This window comes from Macrobrachium nipponense, chromosome 22 (assembly GCF_015104395.2).
Source record: "Macrobrachium nipponense isolate FS-2020 chromosome 22, ASM1510439v2, whole genome shotgun sequence".
Classification (NCBI taxonomy): Eukaryota; Metazoa; Arthropoda; class Malacostraca; order Decapoda; family Palaemonidae; genus Macrobrachium; species Macrobrachium nipponense.
In genome coordinates, this window is record NC_087213.1 from 73,805,362 (window position 1) to 73,823,894 (window position 18,533).

The following is an 18,533-nucleotide window of genomic DNA, read 5'->3' on the forward strand; positions in this document are numbered from 1 at the left end:
GACGCGTTACCCAGCATCTCTCCCTGCCCAGCGCCCAGCGAAGGAAGACCGTATTCATTGTTCTCTCGCGCTCATGTCGCTACTCTTGCCGCATGAAAGTTTTAGCTGTTCTTTTGTGCCTTTTTTGTGCAAAATAGTGCTTGTGACGCCCTTGAAAATGGCTCCTAAATGTCCTACACCCTCTGGTGAACCCAAGAAGAGAAAAATGATGACAGTGAACGAGAAAGTGAAATTATTGGACATGTTTAAGGCAGACAGTAGCTATGCGTCTGTTGCCCGCATGTACAGACTGAATGAATCAACGGTTCGCTACATAAAAAAAGACGAATTAAAAATCCGTAAAACTGCCTCAATAACGTTCTCCAAGGACACTAAGCGCGTTGTGACTCCTCGTAATAAGAGGATTGTGCAAATGGAGAATGCGTTATCAGTGTGGATAACGGACTGTCGGGAAAAGAAGGTTAGTCTCGATACCAACATCATTCGATACCAACATTGATAGAGGTGAGTTATGTATCTTGTTATAAGAATACAGTTATTATTTACATATACATGTACATGTACACAAAAAAATGTATACTACGCATTTAAAAATTAGGGGGGACCCTACTTCGCGGTTTTTCACTTATCGCAGTCGGTTCTGGTCCCCATTAATAGCGATAGGTGAGGGATTACTGTAGTATGCAAACTTTTACCTTTTTTTTCTTCTTCTTCGTTTCTTGAATTGTATCGATAAACATTTTTGGGAAATTCACTATATATTTTACTAGGTATTAGAAGTAAAAAAAGTCCTTTAACTAAATTCATTGATGGCGATATACATACAGAGCTACATTAAGACCCATTTAGCTGATGACATAAAAAGTTTCAATTCTAAAATAAAAATCATACTAAAGGAATTCAGTTCAATAAGAGAAAGTAACAACAATCGCCCCACCTTTACCTTCCATGTACGGATTACTCAAGATCCATAAAAGACTCCCTTATTCGTCCCATTATCAATTCAACCAGTTCTGTTAGTTATAAACTTTCTCAATATCTAGTTGAATTACTATCAGCTATCCATGGTACTAATTCAAATTCCCATTTACAAAACTGTTGATTTCTGTGCTAGACTCTCCCATATTGATTTACCCAGTAAAGTGAACCACCCCCCCAATATTCGCATATTTCTCTTACTGGAACAAATACCCCCTTTATTTGTGGAAACTCTGCCTAATCAGTGTTTTTATATGAGAAATATCCACAAATTCCTGTCTTTTTTATCAATTTCACTATGAAATGCACTTTTTGTGATACTTATTAAAGAAACCATGTATAGACATTTCTACAGGGGTTTTCTTGAGTTTTACCTACCAAATAGGCAGTTTTAAGAATTTTTATAGGGGCTTCAACCATTCACAGGTTCTAGCTATTGTAAATTCACTTTCAATAATTTTTATGCACATATTTGGTAACCAACCCTCTTTCATCACTCTTGTCCAATATGTACATGAAATTATTTTAATCTTTACTTAATCCAACAAATTTATTTTCTAATGTGTTTTGGGTTAGATATGTAGATGATTCCTTTTGTTTTGTACAAAAAAAATATATATATAAATATATATCTGATCTCCTGCATACAATTAATAATCTTGTGCCATCCATAAAATTTACAATAGAATATGAAAAAAATAATTGTACATCATTTTCGGATCTCTTAGTTATTAGAAATAACACACACACATATACACACGCAAGCACAAAGGCTGTTCGAAATAGGATTTGTTCGAAATATGAAACAAATATCCCCAAAAGAAATAAAGATAATCAGGATAATTTGTTCCAGCCAACCCAAAAAGTCCCCCTTTTCACATTTTTTCTATTAATTAATGTGTTTAAAAGTTAAATTAAGTGTGTAAAGTAATGAAACAGTACATTATATGAAGTAAAATTTTTGAAATTTTATTTTTCCAGCCAGCTTGGGGGATGGAGGGAGGAGGCGAGAATCCTTTGAGGAAACCAAATTGGTTACAGTAGGCAAAGGTTAGTAAAATAAATTTTATATATTCATAAAAAATAAATTTAAAAAAATGAGAGAGAGAGAGAGAGAGAGAGAGAGAGAGAGAGAGAGAGAGAGAGAGAGAGAGAGAGAGAGAGAGAGCGAGAGAGAATACATCAACTTACTGTTGGCAAATGGTAGACTTTTACAACAAACATGAAGGTTTTGCAAACAAATAGGTAATATGTCAAGAATGTTGGCGAACGGTAGAGTTTTTAAACAAACATGAGGATTTGGCAAACAAATAAGTAATATGTCAAGAATGCAAGAAAAGGAGATAAGGGCCACCTGTACTGTTCCTCTGCACCCTGTACATGCCTTACTTTCCAACCCTTAAATGCTTTGTATGGAAAAGTTAAAAAAATACTAATAAAGTCTCAGTTATTCTCAAGTCAGAATAGATAGAATACAGGCAGTCCACGGTTATCGGCGGATTCGGTTAACGGCGCTCTGGTTTTATGGTGCTAGACTAGCACCATAAAATCAGCGACATAAATGCCACTAATCGCTGAATTTCGGTTAACAGTGGTTTTCACTTATCAAAATCCTGACGAGAAAGGAACCCCAACCCCCCTCAAATTAATCAGGCACTGCCTGTATTAACAAAATGAATGGCACAGCACACAAAATGAAATCAAGATGCTAACCCTGGAACAGCACCTCAGAACATGCTTGCACCCAGTAAAAACCACATGAATGAATAATGCTTTGCAGGATGATGTAGCAATCAATGGTCTAGATACATGCAATGTGGGCTTTACAGAATTTTGCAAGCTGGCACGGTTGCAGTGAAATTCAACAAAATAAGGCTACTTACAATCACTGTAATGTGTTTGTAAGAAATAATGTTTGGTACTTCAATAAAATTTGTTAGGTTACCTACATGAGCATATTAAGTCTAATAGTATGGTGTTTTTCTTAGCATTGATGTTTTATGACTACCAGAAGTGTCAGTAGCAATGGGCGGAGGTAATTTTTCAAAAACCTCTACCTTACTACGTATTCAGTAACCACCTGTGGTGGCAGTCCAAGGAAGGTTGGGGTAATAAACAATAATGTAATATTAGATCTTTCCTAAAATGCGCTATTCATTCCTATGGAAATCATACCAACCACTTTCCAAGACAGACATACACAAAAAATATCTTTTTTATCTTCATATCTTTCTGCAACTCATTAACCCTCAAGCAATGGTATAAGACAGCGACAAACAATGGTTTCTAATATTGGGTGAAAACCAATCCATACACAAGATACTAAAGCCCAAAACAGAGGCCCCTTGCCTGACATTGCTAATTCATTTCCACACTCAAGATTACGTCAAATAAATTCTTAACTCTTTCATAGCAGCACACAACCTACGATACACAAGAAAGGCATAGGAGTAGTAGGCTGTCATATAACAATCATTATTTCACACCAAGTTATTTTTGCCAGAAAACATTCGAATCACTCGAATAGGCCATAAATGAATATATGGCAAGAATCAGCTCAGCTGATGATATGAGGGAGAAAAGTCTGACTTGAAATTTCATGGGGGATTTTCTATATAAATAGTATAACACTTGCCATAAATATGCTCAGGGATTGTTTTTGGTTTTACTTCTCATCTGTTATGCAACCAAAATTTTAAAACTTTCTTAAGAAATCAAGATAATCCAACTTTTATGTTTACATAATTCATATTAGGATAAAAAGATAGAATTTTACATGCTTAAAAAAAATGTGGCTCGAGATATTTTTATAAACGGCAAATTTAGCTTTATCAGTTAAAGTACATACTACAAAGCCTCAATGTTACAGTGAATTTTGTGTAGTCAACTTTTAAGGGGGTCGTCAAAATTCTTCTTACTTTCGTAGTTACAGGGTAAATAGTAAACATAACTCAATAAGCCTAAAACATTGATCCGTACAAGAAAATGCAATATTTCTTCTGTTATCGTAAATTTTGATAATTATTGTCAAAGAAATTGTGAGAAATAGCATTTGTAGTGATTCCGTGAGTCGCAGAAGGGAGTATCAAGTTCAACCATGATTCAGTGCGAGGACAGACTTCAAGTAGTCCACACGTTCGAGTTTCACCTCTGATATTCGTTGGCTTTTACATATGTTTATCTAAGTTTCGGCAAGAATTTCATCATGCCAATGACGAAAAGACAAGGAAAACAACTTGCTAACATAAAGACGAAGAAAATTCGCTCTAATATGATTACAGAATATCATAATATACGCGATATTAGCATAGTTAGTGAAGAGAGAGAGGGAGAGTTGCGTAGTAAGTAAACGCCCCGTCTTGCCTGAAGCACACGTCACACTGTCCCCCAGGCTACGATCTTCGAGCAAAGGGATCTTAATTTTTGATAAATAACACAGTTTTGGTTTATTAATACCCAAAAAGGAATATGAAATTCATAATAATCATGATTTATTTACATTGTCTCTGTAAAAAGATAGTACAACTTCATATTTCACCTCTTGACATTCTCTTGTATTTAAGTTTGTTTATCTTTGTTTCGGGCAAGAATTTCATCATGCCAAAACAGAAAATACTAGGAAAACATCTTGCTAACATACAGAAGAAGAAAATTCCTTGTAATAAGCCCAGTTAGTGAAGGAAAGAGAGAGAGTTGCGTAGGTAAGAGTGCCCAGTCTTGCCTGACGCAGTGCCCCCAAGCTACGATATATGAGCAAAGGGAACATCATTTATGGTTAAATTATGATAAATAAAATAGTTTTGGTTTATTAATACACAAAAAAGAAATATACATTCATAATAATCATTATTTATTAACAGTGTCGTTATAAAAATACGAAGAAAAACTTTGAACGCCCGTATCTCAAAACTATAGTTATTGACCTTCAAAATCTATCTTCTCACTTAGTTTTAAAGCTATAACATTGGAATTTGGTATATAACTCAGAAAGACATTATAGAACAATCAAATGAAGCCCTTTTTTACAATTTTTGTTTCGTCTTTTTTTTATAAATTTTGTTTTCCTGATTTATAGGATTTATTTTTTTACCATAATGGAAAAAAAAAAAAAAAAAAAAAAAAAAAAAAAAAAAAAAAAACATTCGATTGGAGGTCTACATCAGGTAGTAATCCCAGGTCTTAATATTAAATATCAAGGGAGGAGATAGAATTTGAAAAATGGTTATTTTTGGGATGAATCGCCCTAACGTCACAAAACCGAAGGTCAGAGGCGAAAATCATATGCGGTTTGGAGATGTACCAAGTCACCTTATTAAGTGGTATGAATATCAAAGTCCTGTCCTTAAAGAATGGCATTAGACGGCCGGCCGGCCCCCTGAACATTTAAATTTCCACTTCTTTAGATAGTAGGTTTTGTGAAAACATCTACGTACTAAGAAAATGAATGCTTATCGCACAATAACAAGACTCTGATAGGTATCAAGTTATATTTTTTAGTTTAAGTACTTCCTTCTCACATGATATACCCAGATATATAATTCTCCATGGTCAATTCACTTAATCTTGATTCAAGATTAAGTGAATTGACACAATCTGTTATTACAGTCGATCACAGAGATAACAGATCAAAGCGTCCGAGCCGACCCTCCTATAAAATACACTTATATTTTGTAGTATATATCTGTGAATGCATGGTTTTGCTATGAAGTCCAAGTATAGTTATAATCTGTACCTCTTAAACTACTGTAAAATACTTATAACTGCCTATTTTAATAGTTCACTAACTAATCTGACAGTTCTAACAAAAATATCCCATAAATTATTATAACAAATTAATTGGAAAACTACTGTCAAATACTTATAACTGCCTATTTTAACAGGCATGGAAATATACTCTGCCATACTAATAAATTTAAGCTGCAAGTTGTAGCTGAAGCTGAGAAATCATTGTTCAAGCTGCTTAATAACTTTACATTATCGTGCAAAGAAAAGATCGGCAAGGAAATATACTATGCCATACTAATAAATTTAAGCTGGAAGTTGTAGCTGAAGCTAAGAAAACAATTTTGAGCTACTTAATAACTTTACATTATCGGGCAGTGGCAACATGGTTAAACTTCCATAAACACCAATATGCCACGAAACTCAATTGTAAATAAAATTGGAGAAATGTATTTCAACCAATACTACAGAGCTTGAAAGAAAAATGTTACTGTTATTTTCCCGGCAAAAAAGAAAAAAAAAATTTAAAGCTGCTATGATGAAATCAAGAGAAAATAGCTAAATGAAAGCCTAGATTTAAAAAATAAAATCATAGCCCAAGCGCCATCTACAAACAAAGTAAATAACGAAATTTAGATCACAATAAGACCTATATAAGTCATATTTTGAATTGAAAACACTTTGTACACCAAAATATGACCTTGTCTTAAATAAGTAAGAGTATCTAGAGATTCATTTACACTAACTAGAGGCAAGAAATTCACTCTGAATTGAGTTAAATACAGCAAAATAAACTTCTCATAATCGTCCCCAGCTGATTCCCAAACCATTGATCGTGTCTGAATTTTTTAGTACAATATGATAATACATACAATATTAGTGGAAACAGGGACGTAAAGCATAACTTTTTAAAAGGGCCATGGAAAATATGCAAATTCATTATGTTTGTATTTCAATAAAATACTAATAGTGAATAATACATATTCACTGTTAGATCCAGAGACAAAAACGCTCAAACTGATATTTCCATTTTGCACCAATATATCCAGAAGTGCCCCGATCTCGATGTGCTACTCTAGTTAGTACACGGGAGTTCAGCCTAACCCCTTCCCACCATCCACATGACCACTTTTCATACGGTAATTTTCTCTTTGCTTGTTTACCAGTTACCAAAGCTTGTTTTGTTTACATTATTTCAGTCTCCTACTCTCCATTTCATCACTCCACCTTTTCCACATTTCGAACCTAGTCCTCCAGAGGCCCCTCTGTAGCTTCATCCCTTGCTATGATAACAGCACTAAATCCTTGATGAACACCATTTAACTCATATTCTTCCACTATGTCTACAGTCTTCACTCTACACCTGATGCCCATTTCATCATCTGTCACAGTTCTAAGTCAAATGCTTTATCCAAGATCAGAGATATGGTATAATCTCCTCTTTACATGTTGCTTTTCCTGTAGTTGCATCACTTTGAAGCCAGCTTCTGCTGCTTATTTCTAACATGAGACCAAACTAACCAATATATTGATTTTATAAATTTTATCAGCATTCCCTCCATAAAGGTCGGTACTTTCATAAGCATGCTTATGCAGTCTTATTCACCTATAAATTTCCATTGCTGTTAAACCTATTTTCCTTTTTTCTGCATACTGTAAGACTTTTTCCTCATTCTTCTGATCATTTTTTTTTATCAGGTTTTCATGTTCGTACTAGCCCTTGCAAACCAATTTCCAGTGACTGCTATTATGGTTCTTTGTTACTTTGGATGATCCTTGGGTTCTCAATTTTCTTCTTCTCTATTGGTCCTATTAGGCCTACATCCACCAGGTCACTTTTCTTCATTCCTAAAGTAGTAGTGAATATAGACTGTTGTTTCAGTGTCTTTGTTTTCAACTTCCCTGTATACATCATTCTCCTCTGCCAAAGCAAATTCATTCTTTGGTTGTGGCAAAAATCTTATAGAGATTTAATCTTCTTACTTCCTTCTAGCCTCTATTAACCTCATAACCAGTTCAGGCCATTCCTATGTGGCCATTTAGGTTTCCTCATACCAGTACTCCATCTCACTACAGTAATAGTACCACCCTACTTATGAACATTCAGTTATAAGGAGAAAGTAAAGTTCAAATTTTCCTCTGTATGCCTATTAAGCTGGTAAGAATTTTTGCAAAGAACAGAGGAATACAAGGAAGAAGAAGAACATGTTCCTTTAATTCCTTCCTTGATTATCCAAAGTATTCTCTACGTACGTCCTCTCCCCATAGTAAACGTTCAAAATGTATTTTTGTCAATATAGCTTTTAGAGCAGGGAAAACATACTAAATCTTGAATGGCGCATGAATCTAAACTTAATTTTTATTATTTTTTACCTTTCTAGCAACCAAAGTAACTGTTTAAACACTGAATGACATAAAAAATGCAGTGAAAATAAAATAATCTTTGACTCCCAAGTTGCCTAGGGAATGTAAACCAAAAAAATTAAACACCACGTTAAACTTATGAACAATTCAAGATACACACGACTATTCGGAAAGTAACTCGTTCGTAAGTTGGGTAGTCTCGGCCAATTCATCCCATTCCCTCATATTCAGTACCCTTTATCCCATTCCCTCAATTTTCATTCTGCATCTGCTGACATCATCACAAAAATACAAAAATGGAGAGAGAGAGAGAGAGAGGAGAGAGAAGAGGGGAGAGATGAGAGGAGAGAGCGAGAGAGAGAGAGAGAGAGAGAGAAGAGAGAGAGAGAGAGAGAGATAGAGAGAGAGAGAGAGAGGGGTGGGGGGGGGGCAACCCTCAGTTATTGGCGCCACCGCCACAATGTTAAGTGGGTATCAGCACAAATTAGCACCGAAAATCCAGTTATCCTCGTCACTAGAGAAGCGTCAGAAAACTTGATCATCGATAACTGGAGATAGCCTGTATTGTTTTCTACATTTTTAATTACTCAAGCTTCAAATCCACTTATATGCCAAGGCTCAGATGCTTTGTAGCAGAGAACATTCACGATTCCTTTACAGAAACTATTTTAATCATTACTGATTTTCCTTTACTTTGAAAGCAGTATAACAGCTACTGAAATAAATTCACTCTTGGCAATTTCCAAATATGTTGGTTTTGTAATATTTTCTATCATGGAATTTAGTTTTCAACTCTAAATTTGCCGATTAAATAGTTGAGAACAAAAGGAGTTTCCTATGATATATAAAAAAAAAAGCACCCAGGTTTATCTACCCAATTTAGGTTCAAGCAGTAAATAATGTTTTTAACCAAGATAACAATCAAGTATTCATGACTCAACAATATTTGTCATCTTACTGACAGAATTTAAAATCTCAAATGATATTACCAAAAATACTAGGCCATCTTTTATCAAACTAATAAAACCTTGGAAACAAAATACTTCTTCATCTAGGCAAAAATGGAGCAAGTTAATTAAACTTGTTACATCAAACCTTAACACTATTTCAGTTCACTGACTAAAAATTACAAAATGTCCACTTTTGGATCAATAAACAATTATAACCCATGAGTAAAATTAAAATAAACACACCTTAGGTAAAATATGATAAAATTTTCAATAAAAACAAGTGAAAAAAAAAAGGAAAATCCTTTTTTACATCAAATACTGTGTTACATAGATGCTGCCAACATGAGGTATCTGTATCCAAAGCTCAATTCTGTATCCAAAGCTCAATTGAGAGAGAGAGAGAGAGAGAGAGAGAGAGAGAGAGAGAGAGAGAGAGAGAGAGAGAGAGAGAGAGAATAAAAATCCTCTCGAAATGAAAGGAAATTAAATAAAAGAACAATTCTTACAGCACATATTTGTATCCCACAGTATTTGCAATTCACCAGCTCTTGAGTGTAGATACATATGGTTTAATGTGTTGAGATAGGAAAAAACCAATTCTCTAGGATATTCCAATACAATAAGTACTAGATTCACTCAAATATCCACCCAAATGTAAGATCCTTCAATTCTTGACATTGCCAACTAACACAACTGCTCCACCATATTCAGTTCTCATAATATATACAGGCAGTCCCCACCTTACAACGTTCTGAGGTTACAACACTTTTCAAATATTTATCAGAAATTATTTCCAGGTTTATGGCACGTTCCAGGGTTACGATGCCTACAACGCTGATCTGGCAGAAGAAATATGACTCCAAAAATGCAAAATAATCAATATTTGAAATTTTTTATGAAAAATGTAATGAGAATGCAGTTTACATAGTTTTTAATGCACCCAAAGCATTAAAACTAAGGTTTTCTTACGATTTTTTACGATGTTCCGCCTTACAACACGTCTCAAAAACAAATTAGCATGAAAAATAATAAATGTACCTTTCACTTTTTTTGCATTACATTCTTGTCCGGCACACAATAAAATAAGTTTCCTAGTTTGAATAAAAGTTTTAGGAAACAATGCATTTTGTTTTCTTTTTTTGCATACTTCACGATAACATCCACTCTCAAATTCTAACAATTCCCCTTTAACATTACAGCTTCACCAATTAAAAAAAAAAAAATCATAGTTACCAAAAAAGTAGTTATAAAACCATGCATAATTTCAAGGAACATTTTAAAGCAACAGAAACATTTTGATTAAGAAAGAAAGAACAATGAAGCTAATAATTTACTCACCATCTTGAGACTTGATTTGTGGCGGTGGAACATACGACGGTAATAATGGTCCGGGGGGCGGGGGAGCATTTGGGGGAGGTGCCTGCTGGGTTGCCTGTTGTGACGAGGAAGAAGCTGAACTTCCTTCCCTTAAATATGCCTCTGGAATAAATGCATCATCTCCAGCTAGATCTGCGGAAACAAACAATGAAAAACCCTTAAGACATGATATTTAAAGCTATAAAACTTCATTTAGCATACATTACAAGTTTTAGTGGCTCACTAAAATGACAAATTTTTAATTTGTATTTTTCATAGCTAACAAACCTGAGGTCTAAACAATAAGCCAAATCTTCTCACGGCAGCTGGAAACCAGTAAAAAAAAAAAAAAAAAAAAAAAAACAAAAAAAAAAAAAAAAAAAAAAAAAAAAAAAAAAAAACTGTACATGCAAGGAATCTGTGGTATTCTGGCATCCAATACATAGCTGAGGTGAAAGTGAGTCGGAGGCCAAACTCAAACCTAGTGACGTATTTCTTCTTTCTTCCAACACAGGATAAGACTTAGGGGTGGCTATAGGTGGGCAGTCAATGTTAAGACCTCAAGTTTGTTAGCTATGGAAAATAAATTAAACATTAGTCATTTGTTCATATGCAGAACAAACCTTTGGTCTTGACATTAGGATAGACTCACACTTGAATCCTGAACCGACTGGAGGTTCAGCACACCTGATTATTTTACTTAGAAATAAGGATTCTCGATTATTATTCTTAGAAATGAGGATTCTCAGGTAGAGGACCTAAGCCTTTGAGAAGTTAAGATATGTGGATATCCAACACCCAGTCTACTGGATTTAAATACAATGCAATAAATAGTTTCATTGCATTATTAGTCAAAGAGAACTATTATCTGTTCAAGCAAAACCATGTCAGTCACATGAAATGGGTTTGTCAACACTCCTAACTATCCTTGCTGGGGAGAGAAGTTGAAGCTACTGAGAAGTAGATTTGTATGTTATATGGAACAGAAAGTGCTGTAACAATATGACTGCAATGCTCACCAGAATCAAGCCAATTCCAGAGTATCGTGTGTCTATCTTAGGGATGCACCAGTACCAACTTTTGAAGCTGATACAGATATTGATACCTATTCCCTCCATATTACAATTGTTAAGGGGAATATAAAGTATTACTAAAATCATTCTTGTTCTCTGGTTATTGTATAGTAAGGTTCAAAAGTTGAAAGGTCATATAATAGGGTTAAATAAACAATTTCAAAGCCACAAATTTGACTGAAAAAGAACATCAAGTACAACTATTTAGTATTTACTCCCTTTATTACCTGGATACAGTTTGGCTTATATTATGGCTACCATTAGAAGACTTTAAAACAATTTAAGTACATAGTGCTTACTCGAATTCATGGGGTGACGATCAATCTAAAATCACTAAAATATACTTGTATTGAGTTTCAATTTATATATTGGCTAGAAACAGTCAACAGACTCATTTATTTAGATTATGAAAGGTCCTGGTAATGGAGGGGTAAATCCTTTGCCTCATTACAATACATTAATTGGTTCTATTAACCCTTAATCGCCGAGCCGGTATTTCCGAAAGGGTCTCCTGTATGCCGGTGGCGTTCGCGAGTGAGCGCTGAAGCGGAAAAAAAGTTTTTTTCAAAAAATCACAGCACACTTAATTTTCAAGATTGAGAGTTCATTTTTGGCTCCTTTTTTTTTGTCATTGCCTGAAGTTTAGTATGCAACCATCAGAAATGAAAAAAATATCATTATCATATAAAATATTGGAATATATGACAGCGCGAAAAAAAATTTCATATATAATTGTATACAAATCGCACTGTGAGCAAAACAGTTCAAGCTAATGAGTTAATTATTTCTTCGTTGTATTGTACACTAAATTGCGATGATTTTGGTATATAACAAATTGTAAAATGATCAATTATCATCATAATATGATGCATGAAATTATCATCACAATATGATGTATGATTTCGTACCGTGCGAATGTAAAAAAAAAGTTTTTTTTCAAAAATTCACCGTAAATTGAAATATTGTTCAAGAGACTTCCCATTTGTTGCAAAATGAAGGTAATTGATTGAATATTACTAGGCGGTAAGTTTTGTAGATCACAATTGCAGTTTTTGACCATTTCGGTTGAGTTCAAGTTGACCGAAGGTTAAAATTTTGGCACTTACCGTTAATTATATGAAAATATTTCAAAACTGATAAAAGCTACAACCATGAGTTGTTTATTTTTGTATTCTACATGAAATTGCGCACATTTTCATATATAAAACTTTATGTAACAGCTAATATAAAATGGTGCAAACATTACGACAATCGGTTGGAAAAATTTCAGATTTTTTTCGGAAGTTACCGCGCGGACGTAAGGAAAAATTTTTTCCCCCATAAATTCACCATAGATCGAAATATTGTGCTAGATTCCAATTTGTTGCAAAATAAAGTTAAATGATTGAATATTACTAAAATGTAATAGTTTTAGCTTACAATTGCATTTTTTTATCATTTCCGTCAAGTCAAAGTTGACCGAAGGTTGAAATTTTGGCACATCATTATTTATATGGAAATATTTCAAAACTGATAAAAGCTACAACCATGGGTTGTTTTTAGTTGTATTCTACATGAAATTGTGCACATTTTCATATATAAAACTTTGTGTAATGGCTAATATAAATCGGTGCAAACATTACGACAATTGGACGAAAAAATGTCTGATTTTTTCGACAGTTACCGCGCGGACGTAGGAATTTTTTTTTTTTTTTCAAAAATTCACCATAAATTGAAATATTGTGCTAGAGATTTCAAATTTGTTGCAAAATGAAAATAAATTATTGAATATTACCAGAATGTAAGAGTTTTAGCTTACAATTGCATTTTTCGACCATTTCGGTAGAGTCAAAGTTGACCGAAGGTTGAAATTTTGGCACTTACCGTTATTTATATGAAAATTTTTCAAAACTAATAAAAGCTATAACCATGAGTTGTTTTTTGTTGTATTCTAAATGAAATTGCACACATTTTCATATATAAAACTTTATGTAACGACTAATATAAAATGGTGCAAAAATTGTCAAAGTGACAAAATAATTTCAGAGATGTGTCGCTGATGCTTTTTAGTGCGAGAAGAAAGAAATTCGTGCTTGCGCGCCTAGGTAACGATTGTAAACAAAACAACAGCTTGATCCGTGAACTCCCAGCATCCCTTAAGGCGCGTGATACAAAAGTTTTTGCGAAGTAGGCCTATAACTATTTTTCCTCGAATTTAAAAAAAAACTTTTTTGCGTCGACGTTCAATATGTCCAATTGGCGTTTAAGGGTTAAGTAATCCCAAGAAAAATGACATACTGGTACATGAGCAGCCACCCCCAGACCCTAGGAAAGTGTCCAAGGGCCTGTGGGCAATGTGCTAATGCATGGACAGAATTGGTGACAGAATTTGACAATGAGGAGTAGGCTTCCCTACCCACCGCACACAGCTAAACCAAAAAGGTGTTCTTGGACACCTCTATCTTGGCCTTGCTTGTGCCAACAAAAACTCTATGACAACTTGACTCTAGGTGACAAGTCCTTGTTAGATAACAACACAGTGTTCTGATGGGACAAAGTAGTAGTTCTTGAAGATCACTGGTACCAAACTCCATATAGGAAGGAAAGGAAAATGAGGCAAATCTGTCACCTTCAGCTAAGGGAATTTTCGGTCTTTGCCCTGAATTCTAGGACAAATCCGAAAGCTCACGACTCCCAAACCCTTGTGTGTTTACATCATAATCCCAACCATGAAACTCCAATTCTTTTTGATGAAGCCAAGGCCAGAAGGAAAACTGTTTTCAAAGTCAGTTCCCTTTCAGATGATTGACGCAGGAGCTCAAAGCTCTTGAACAATATAAGAGCATCCCCAGGATGAAGTGATGTCCACATCTTTCAAATGAAGAACTAATCCTAAGGCGGCCCTAATCCTAAGGCAGCCCAGTAGCCCTTGACAGCAGATGCGGATAAAAGTTTCTCTGTTCTGAGAAAGATCATTATCTACTGAACAGGAATTCTGAGTGGAGGGAAATCCTGTCAATGGCACCATCACAGCAGACAGCTCATGTGCCCTTGTACATGGCTGACAATCTGAAGTAGCCAGACATGAGTCGTCAGACTTCACACACAAAGAGATAGACCCTACCGATTGATGATTCCTCTCCACATGAGGATGGCGGAGAAGGTTGTGCCAAGGTGTAATCTCTCATCACTTGAGAGCTCGCCACCACTCTTATACTCTTCCTCAGAAGGAACATATTCCTTGGAAGAGATATCACTGTTCTTACTCATGGCTTCGCAGTAAAAACGCAAATAAAACTAAGAAAACCATCAGAGAAAACAAAGAAAGTTGTGAAAAAAACATGGCTGTGATGTCATAGCCAAAGCCAGAGAGAGAGAGAGAGAGAGAGAGAGAGAGAGAGAGAGAGAGAGAGAGAGAGAGAGAGAGAGAGAGAGAGAGAGAGAGAGAGAGAGCAGCAGCAGCAGCAGCTTAGTTGTGGGTTAGTACAGCCTACCCACGCCTGCAAAAACCAATAGGAGACATAACCCAACACTACAAGCTTTCCTATTGCACTATTCCTATTGCACCATGGAGTTATGACTACAGAGTTCCCCCCCGTATTCGCGTTCTCCGGATTCGCAGATTTCTCTCTGGACCATATCTACCCACTATTTGCGGGGGAATGGCCTATTCGCAGGATTTTCCTGCGAATATCATCACCAATTAGTGTATTTTACGGTTATTTTCATGAAAATGCATTTTTATGGTACAAAATGATTTACTAATTTTCAAATATTAATACTGATTAATACTGTATTAGTAAGTTTAATAAGATTAAATGAGATCACATAGTAAAAATAATAATTCTCCCTCTCTCTCTCTCCTACAGAGATGTATGGTTTTTTGTATGATAAATAATTGATTTCATATTTTCTAATATTAATATTAATGTATACAGCAATAACATAAATTCATTACAGAAAAAACTAAAGTGAATTAGTAAGATTTTAGTTTATAAATTTGAAAAATTATGTAAGAATGAAGGAAATCCCTGTCCTCTCTCTCAAACTCCAGGTACTAAAACTGTCAAACATATTAAGTAATGGGACGGAGGGGGAGGAGCTGTTGTGTTGTCGCCACCAAGTGTTCATGCAATCTCTCTCTCTCTCTCTCTCTCTCTCTCTCTCTCTCTCTCTCTCTCTCTCTCTCTCTCTCATTTACTGAGACTCGAGAATTTTTATAGTACATGTACTATTTATTTGCTTTTAATACTTTAAAATAATAATAATAATAATAATAATAATAATAAAACAGTAATTACAAAATTCATATTATGTGATAGTATTTTAAAGAAATACAATAATCTATCCATTTCACTCTTTTAATCAAGGATAACTCTCTCTCTCTCTCTCTCTCTTGCCACACAGGATATGTATGTCATAGTGGTAACTCCCTCCCTCTGTTTCGCTGGAAGGGATGTAAGTATTTTCTGAGAGAACTGAGAGAACAGACTCTCTCTCTCTCTCTCTCTCTCTCTCTCTCTCTCTCTCTCTCTCTCTCTCTACTGAGATGAAAGAATTTTTATGGTACTAGTATGTAAAATGTTTATTGATATTTTCTGTTGTTAATAATAATAATAATAATAATAATAATAATAATAATAATAATAATAATAATAATAATAAAGTGGCGCCGTGGAGGAGTGGGTTAGGTCGTCAATAGACTTAAGTCAAGTTAAGCAACATTGGGGCTGGTCAGTCGTTGGATGGGTGACCGCTCTCCTCGGCGTTGATTCCTTGGGAAAGGATCTTTACCATAATTTCCTCAGTCTACTCAGCTGTAAATGAGTACCTATCCCTGATGGGGTATGGTCCAGCTATGGGTTAAATAGCAAAACTCAGCAAAGATGGAAAGAAATTAAGGAATAAACGACAACGACGTAAATGGAATCTCTGGCAACAGAGGAGCTTCGTCCGGCAACCAGGTATTCAACCCAATGGAAGGGGAAGACGGTCAGGTACTTGGAGGTCGTCATCCAGCAACTGATCACCATAACGACAGTAATCAACAGCCTGAGATTGGAGCTACAGAGGCAAAAAGGAAGAAAATGGACAAGAGAAAAGAAATAAGGAAATATGGAGATGCTACATCAGAAGCAACCCAACGGAGAGAGGATATAGAAGATTGGTCAACATCTGGAATGAGAGGAATAACACCCCCCAAACAGAGCAGAGGCTGGCAGACCAAGTAAGGAACATAAAGAAAAAGAACTGGCTCTCCCCAACAGAAAGGGAAGAACTGGAAAGGGAAATGTCACACGACAACGAATTACACGAAGACGAACTGAGAGACGATGCCACAGAAGACGACAGGGAGGATGAGGTATCAAACAACGACACACGAAGAAACACCGACGAAGTAACAGAGAGGAACCGGAATGGGTAGAAAATTGATTAGGACAATGGATGGAGCCAGATACAGAGAGAACAAAGATCCCCTCCATGAAAGCCTACAACACCAAGAAATTAAGGGAGAAAACAAGTGAGGTCAATGAAATAATGGGCATAATACACACCACCAGTATCACAGAAACAAATAACTTGACATATGCAGGAGCAAGATTAGTAGCAGAACTGATGGGGATTCGAACACCACCACCACCAGCACAACCAACACAAAAGAAACCAAAACAGCAACCTCCTTGGAAAAGGCGCCTGGAAAAGCAAATCATGGTGATGAGATCTGACTTGAGTAAACTGAAAGAGATGGCAGAAAAAGGCTAAGAAGCAAGAAAACAAGGGAGGAACTCAACGAGAAATACAAAGTACAAGAGAGGGGACTAAACAACACAATAGAAGATGTAAAACAGAGGCTTAAGGCCAAAGCACATAAGATCCAACAGTACACGAACAGGAATAAGGGATACCAACAGAACAAACTATTTGGAACCAACCAGAAAAGACTATACAGCCAACTAAGAGGGGAAGACAACCACCCAGAAATTCCTGAAGCCGAACCAAGTAAGAGACTCTGGGAAAACATATGGAGCAATCCGGTATCACACAACAAACATGCAACATGGCTCTAGGAAGTCAAGGAAGAAGAAACAGGGAGAATAAAACAAAGATTCACAGAGATCACGATAGACACAGTCAGACACCAACTAAAGAAAATGCCAAACTGGAAAGCCCCAGGTCCCGATGAAGTCCATGGATACTGGCTCAAAAACTTCAAGGCCCTACAACCACGAATAGCAGAACAACTCCAGCATTGTATCTCAAATCACCAAGCACCCAAATGGATGACCACAGGAAGAACATCCTTAGTACAAAAAGACAAGAGTAAGGGAAATATAGCCAGTAACTACAGGCCTATCACCTGCCTACCAATAATGTGGAAGTTACTAACAGGTATCATCAGTGAAAGGCTATACAACTACCTAGAGGAGACAAACACCATCCCCCACCAACAGAAAGGCTGCAGAAGGAAGTGTAGGGGCACAAAAGACCAGCTCCTGATAGACAAAATGGTAATGAAGAACAATATGAGAAGGAAAACCAACCTAAGCATGGCATGGATAGACTATAAGAAAGCCTTCGACATGATACCACACACATGGGTAATAGAATGCCTGAAAATATATGGGGCAGAGGAAAACACCATCAGCTTCCTCAAAAATACAATGCACAACTGGAATACAATACTTACAAGCTCTGGAATAAGACTAGCAGAGGTTAATATCAGGAGAGGGATCTTCCAGGGCGACTCACTGTCCCCACTACTCTCGTAGTAGCCATGATTCCCATGACAAAAGTACTACAGAAGATGGATCCGCCGGGTACCAACTCAAGAAAAGAGGCAACAGAATCAACCATCTGATGTTCATGGACGACATCAAGCTGTATGGTAAGAGCATCAAGGAAATAGATACCCTAATCCAGACTGTAAGGATTGTATCTGGGGACATCAGGATGGAGTTTGGTATAGAAAAATGTGCCTTAGTCAACATACAAAAAGGCAAAGTAACGAGAACTGAAGGGATAGGGGATATAAAACACCAAGAGATGAAGGACACGATCAGGAAAGAATATATGCGATACACAAGTCAAAACTCAACGCCGGAAATATGAT

General features: G+C 35.9%; 1 protein-coding gene across 1 annotated transcript in view; it reads right to left on the reverse strand.

Annotated features, from left to right (window-relative positions):
* LOC135198806 (mediator of RNA polymerase II transcription subunit 12-like) overlaps positions 1 to 18,533 on the reverse strand; it is a 122,150-nt gene that overhangs the window by 9,330 nt on the left and 94,287 nt on the right. The window contains 1 exon segment of the mRNA XM_064226763.1: positions 10,353 to 10,523. Within this exon segment, the coding sequence (XP_064082833.1) occupies positions 10,353 to 10,523 (171 nt within the window).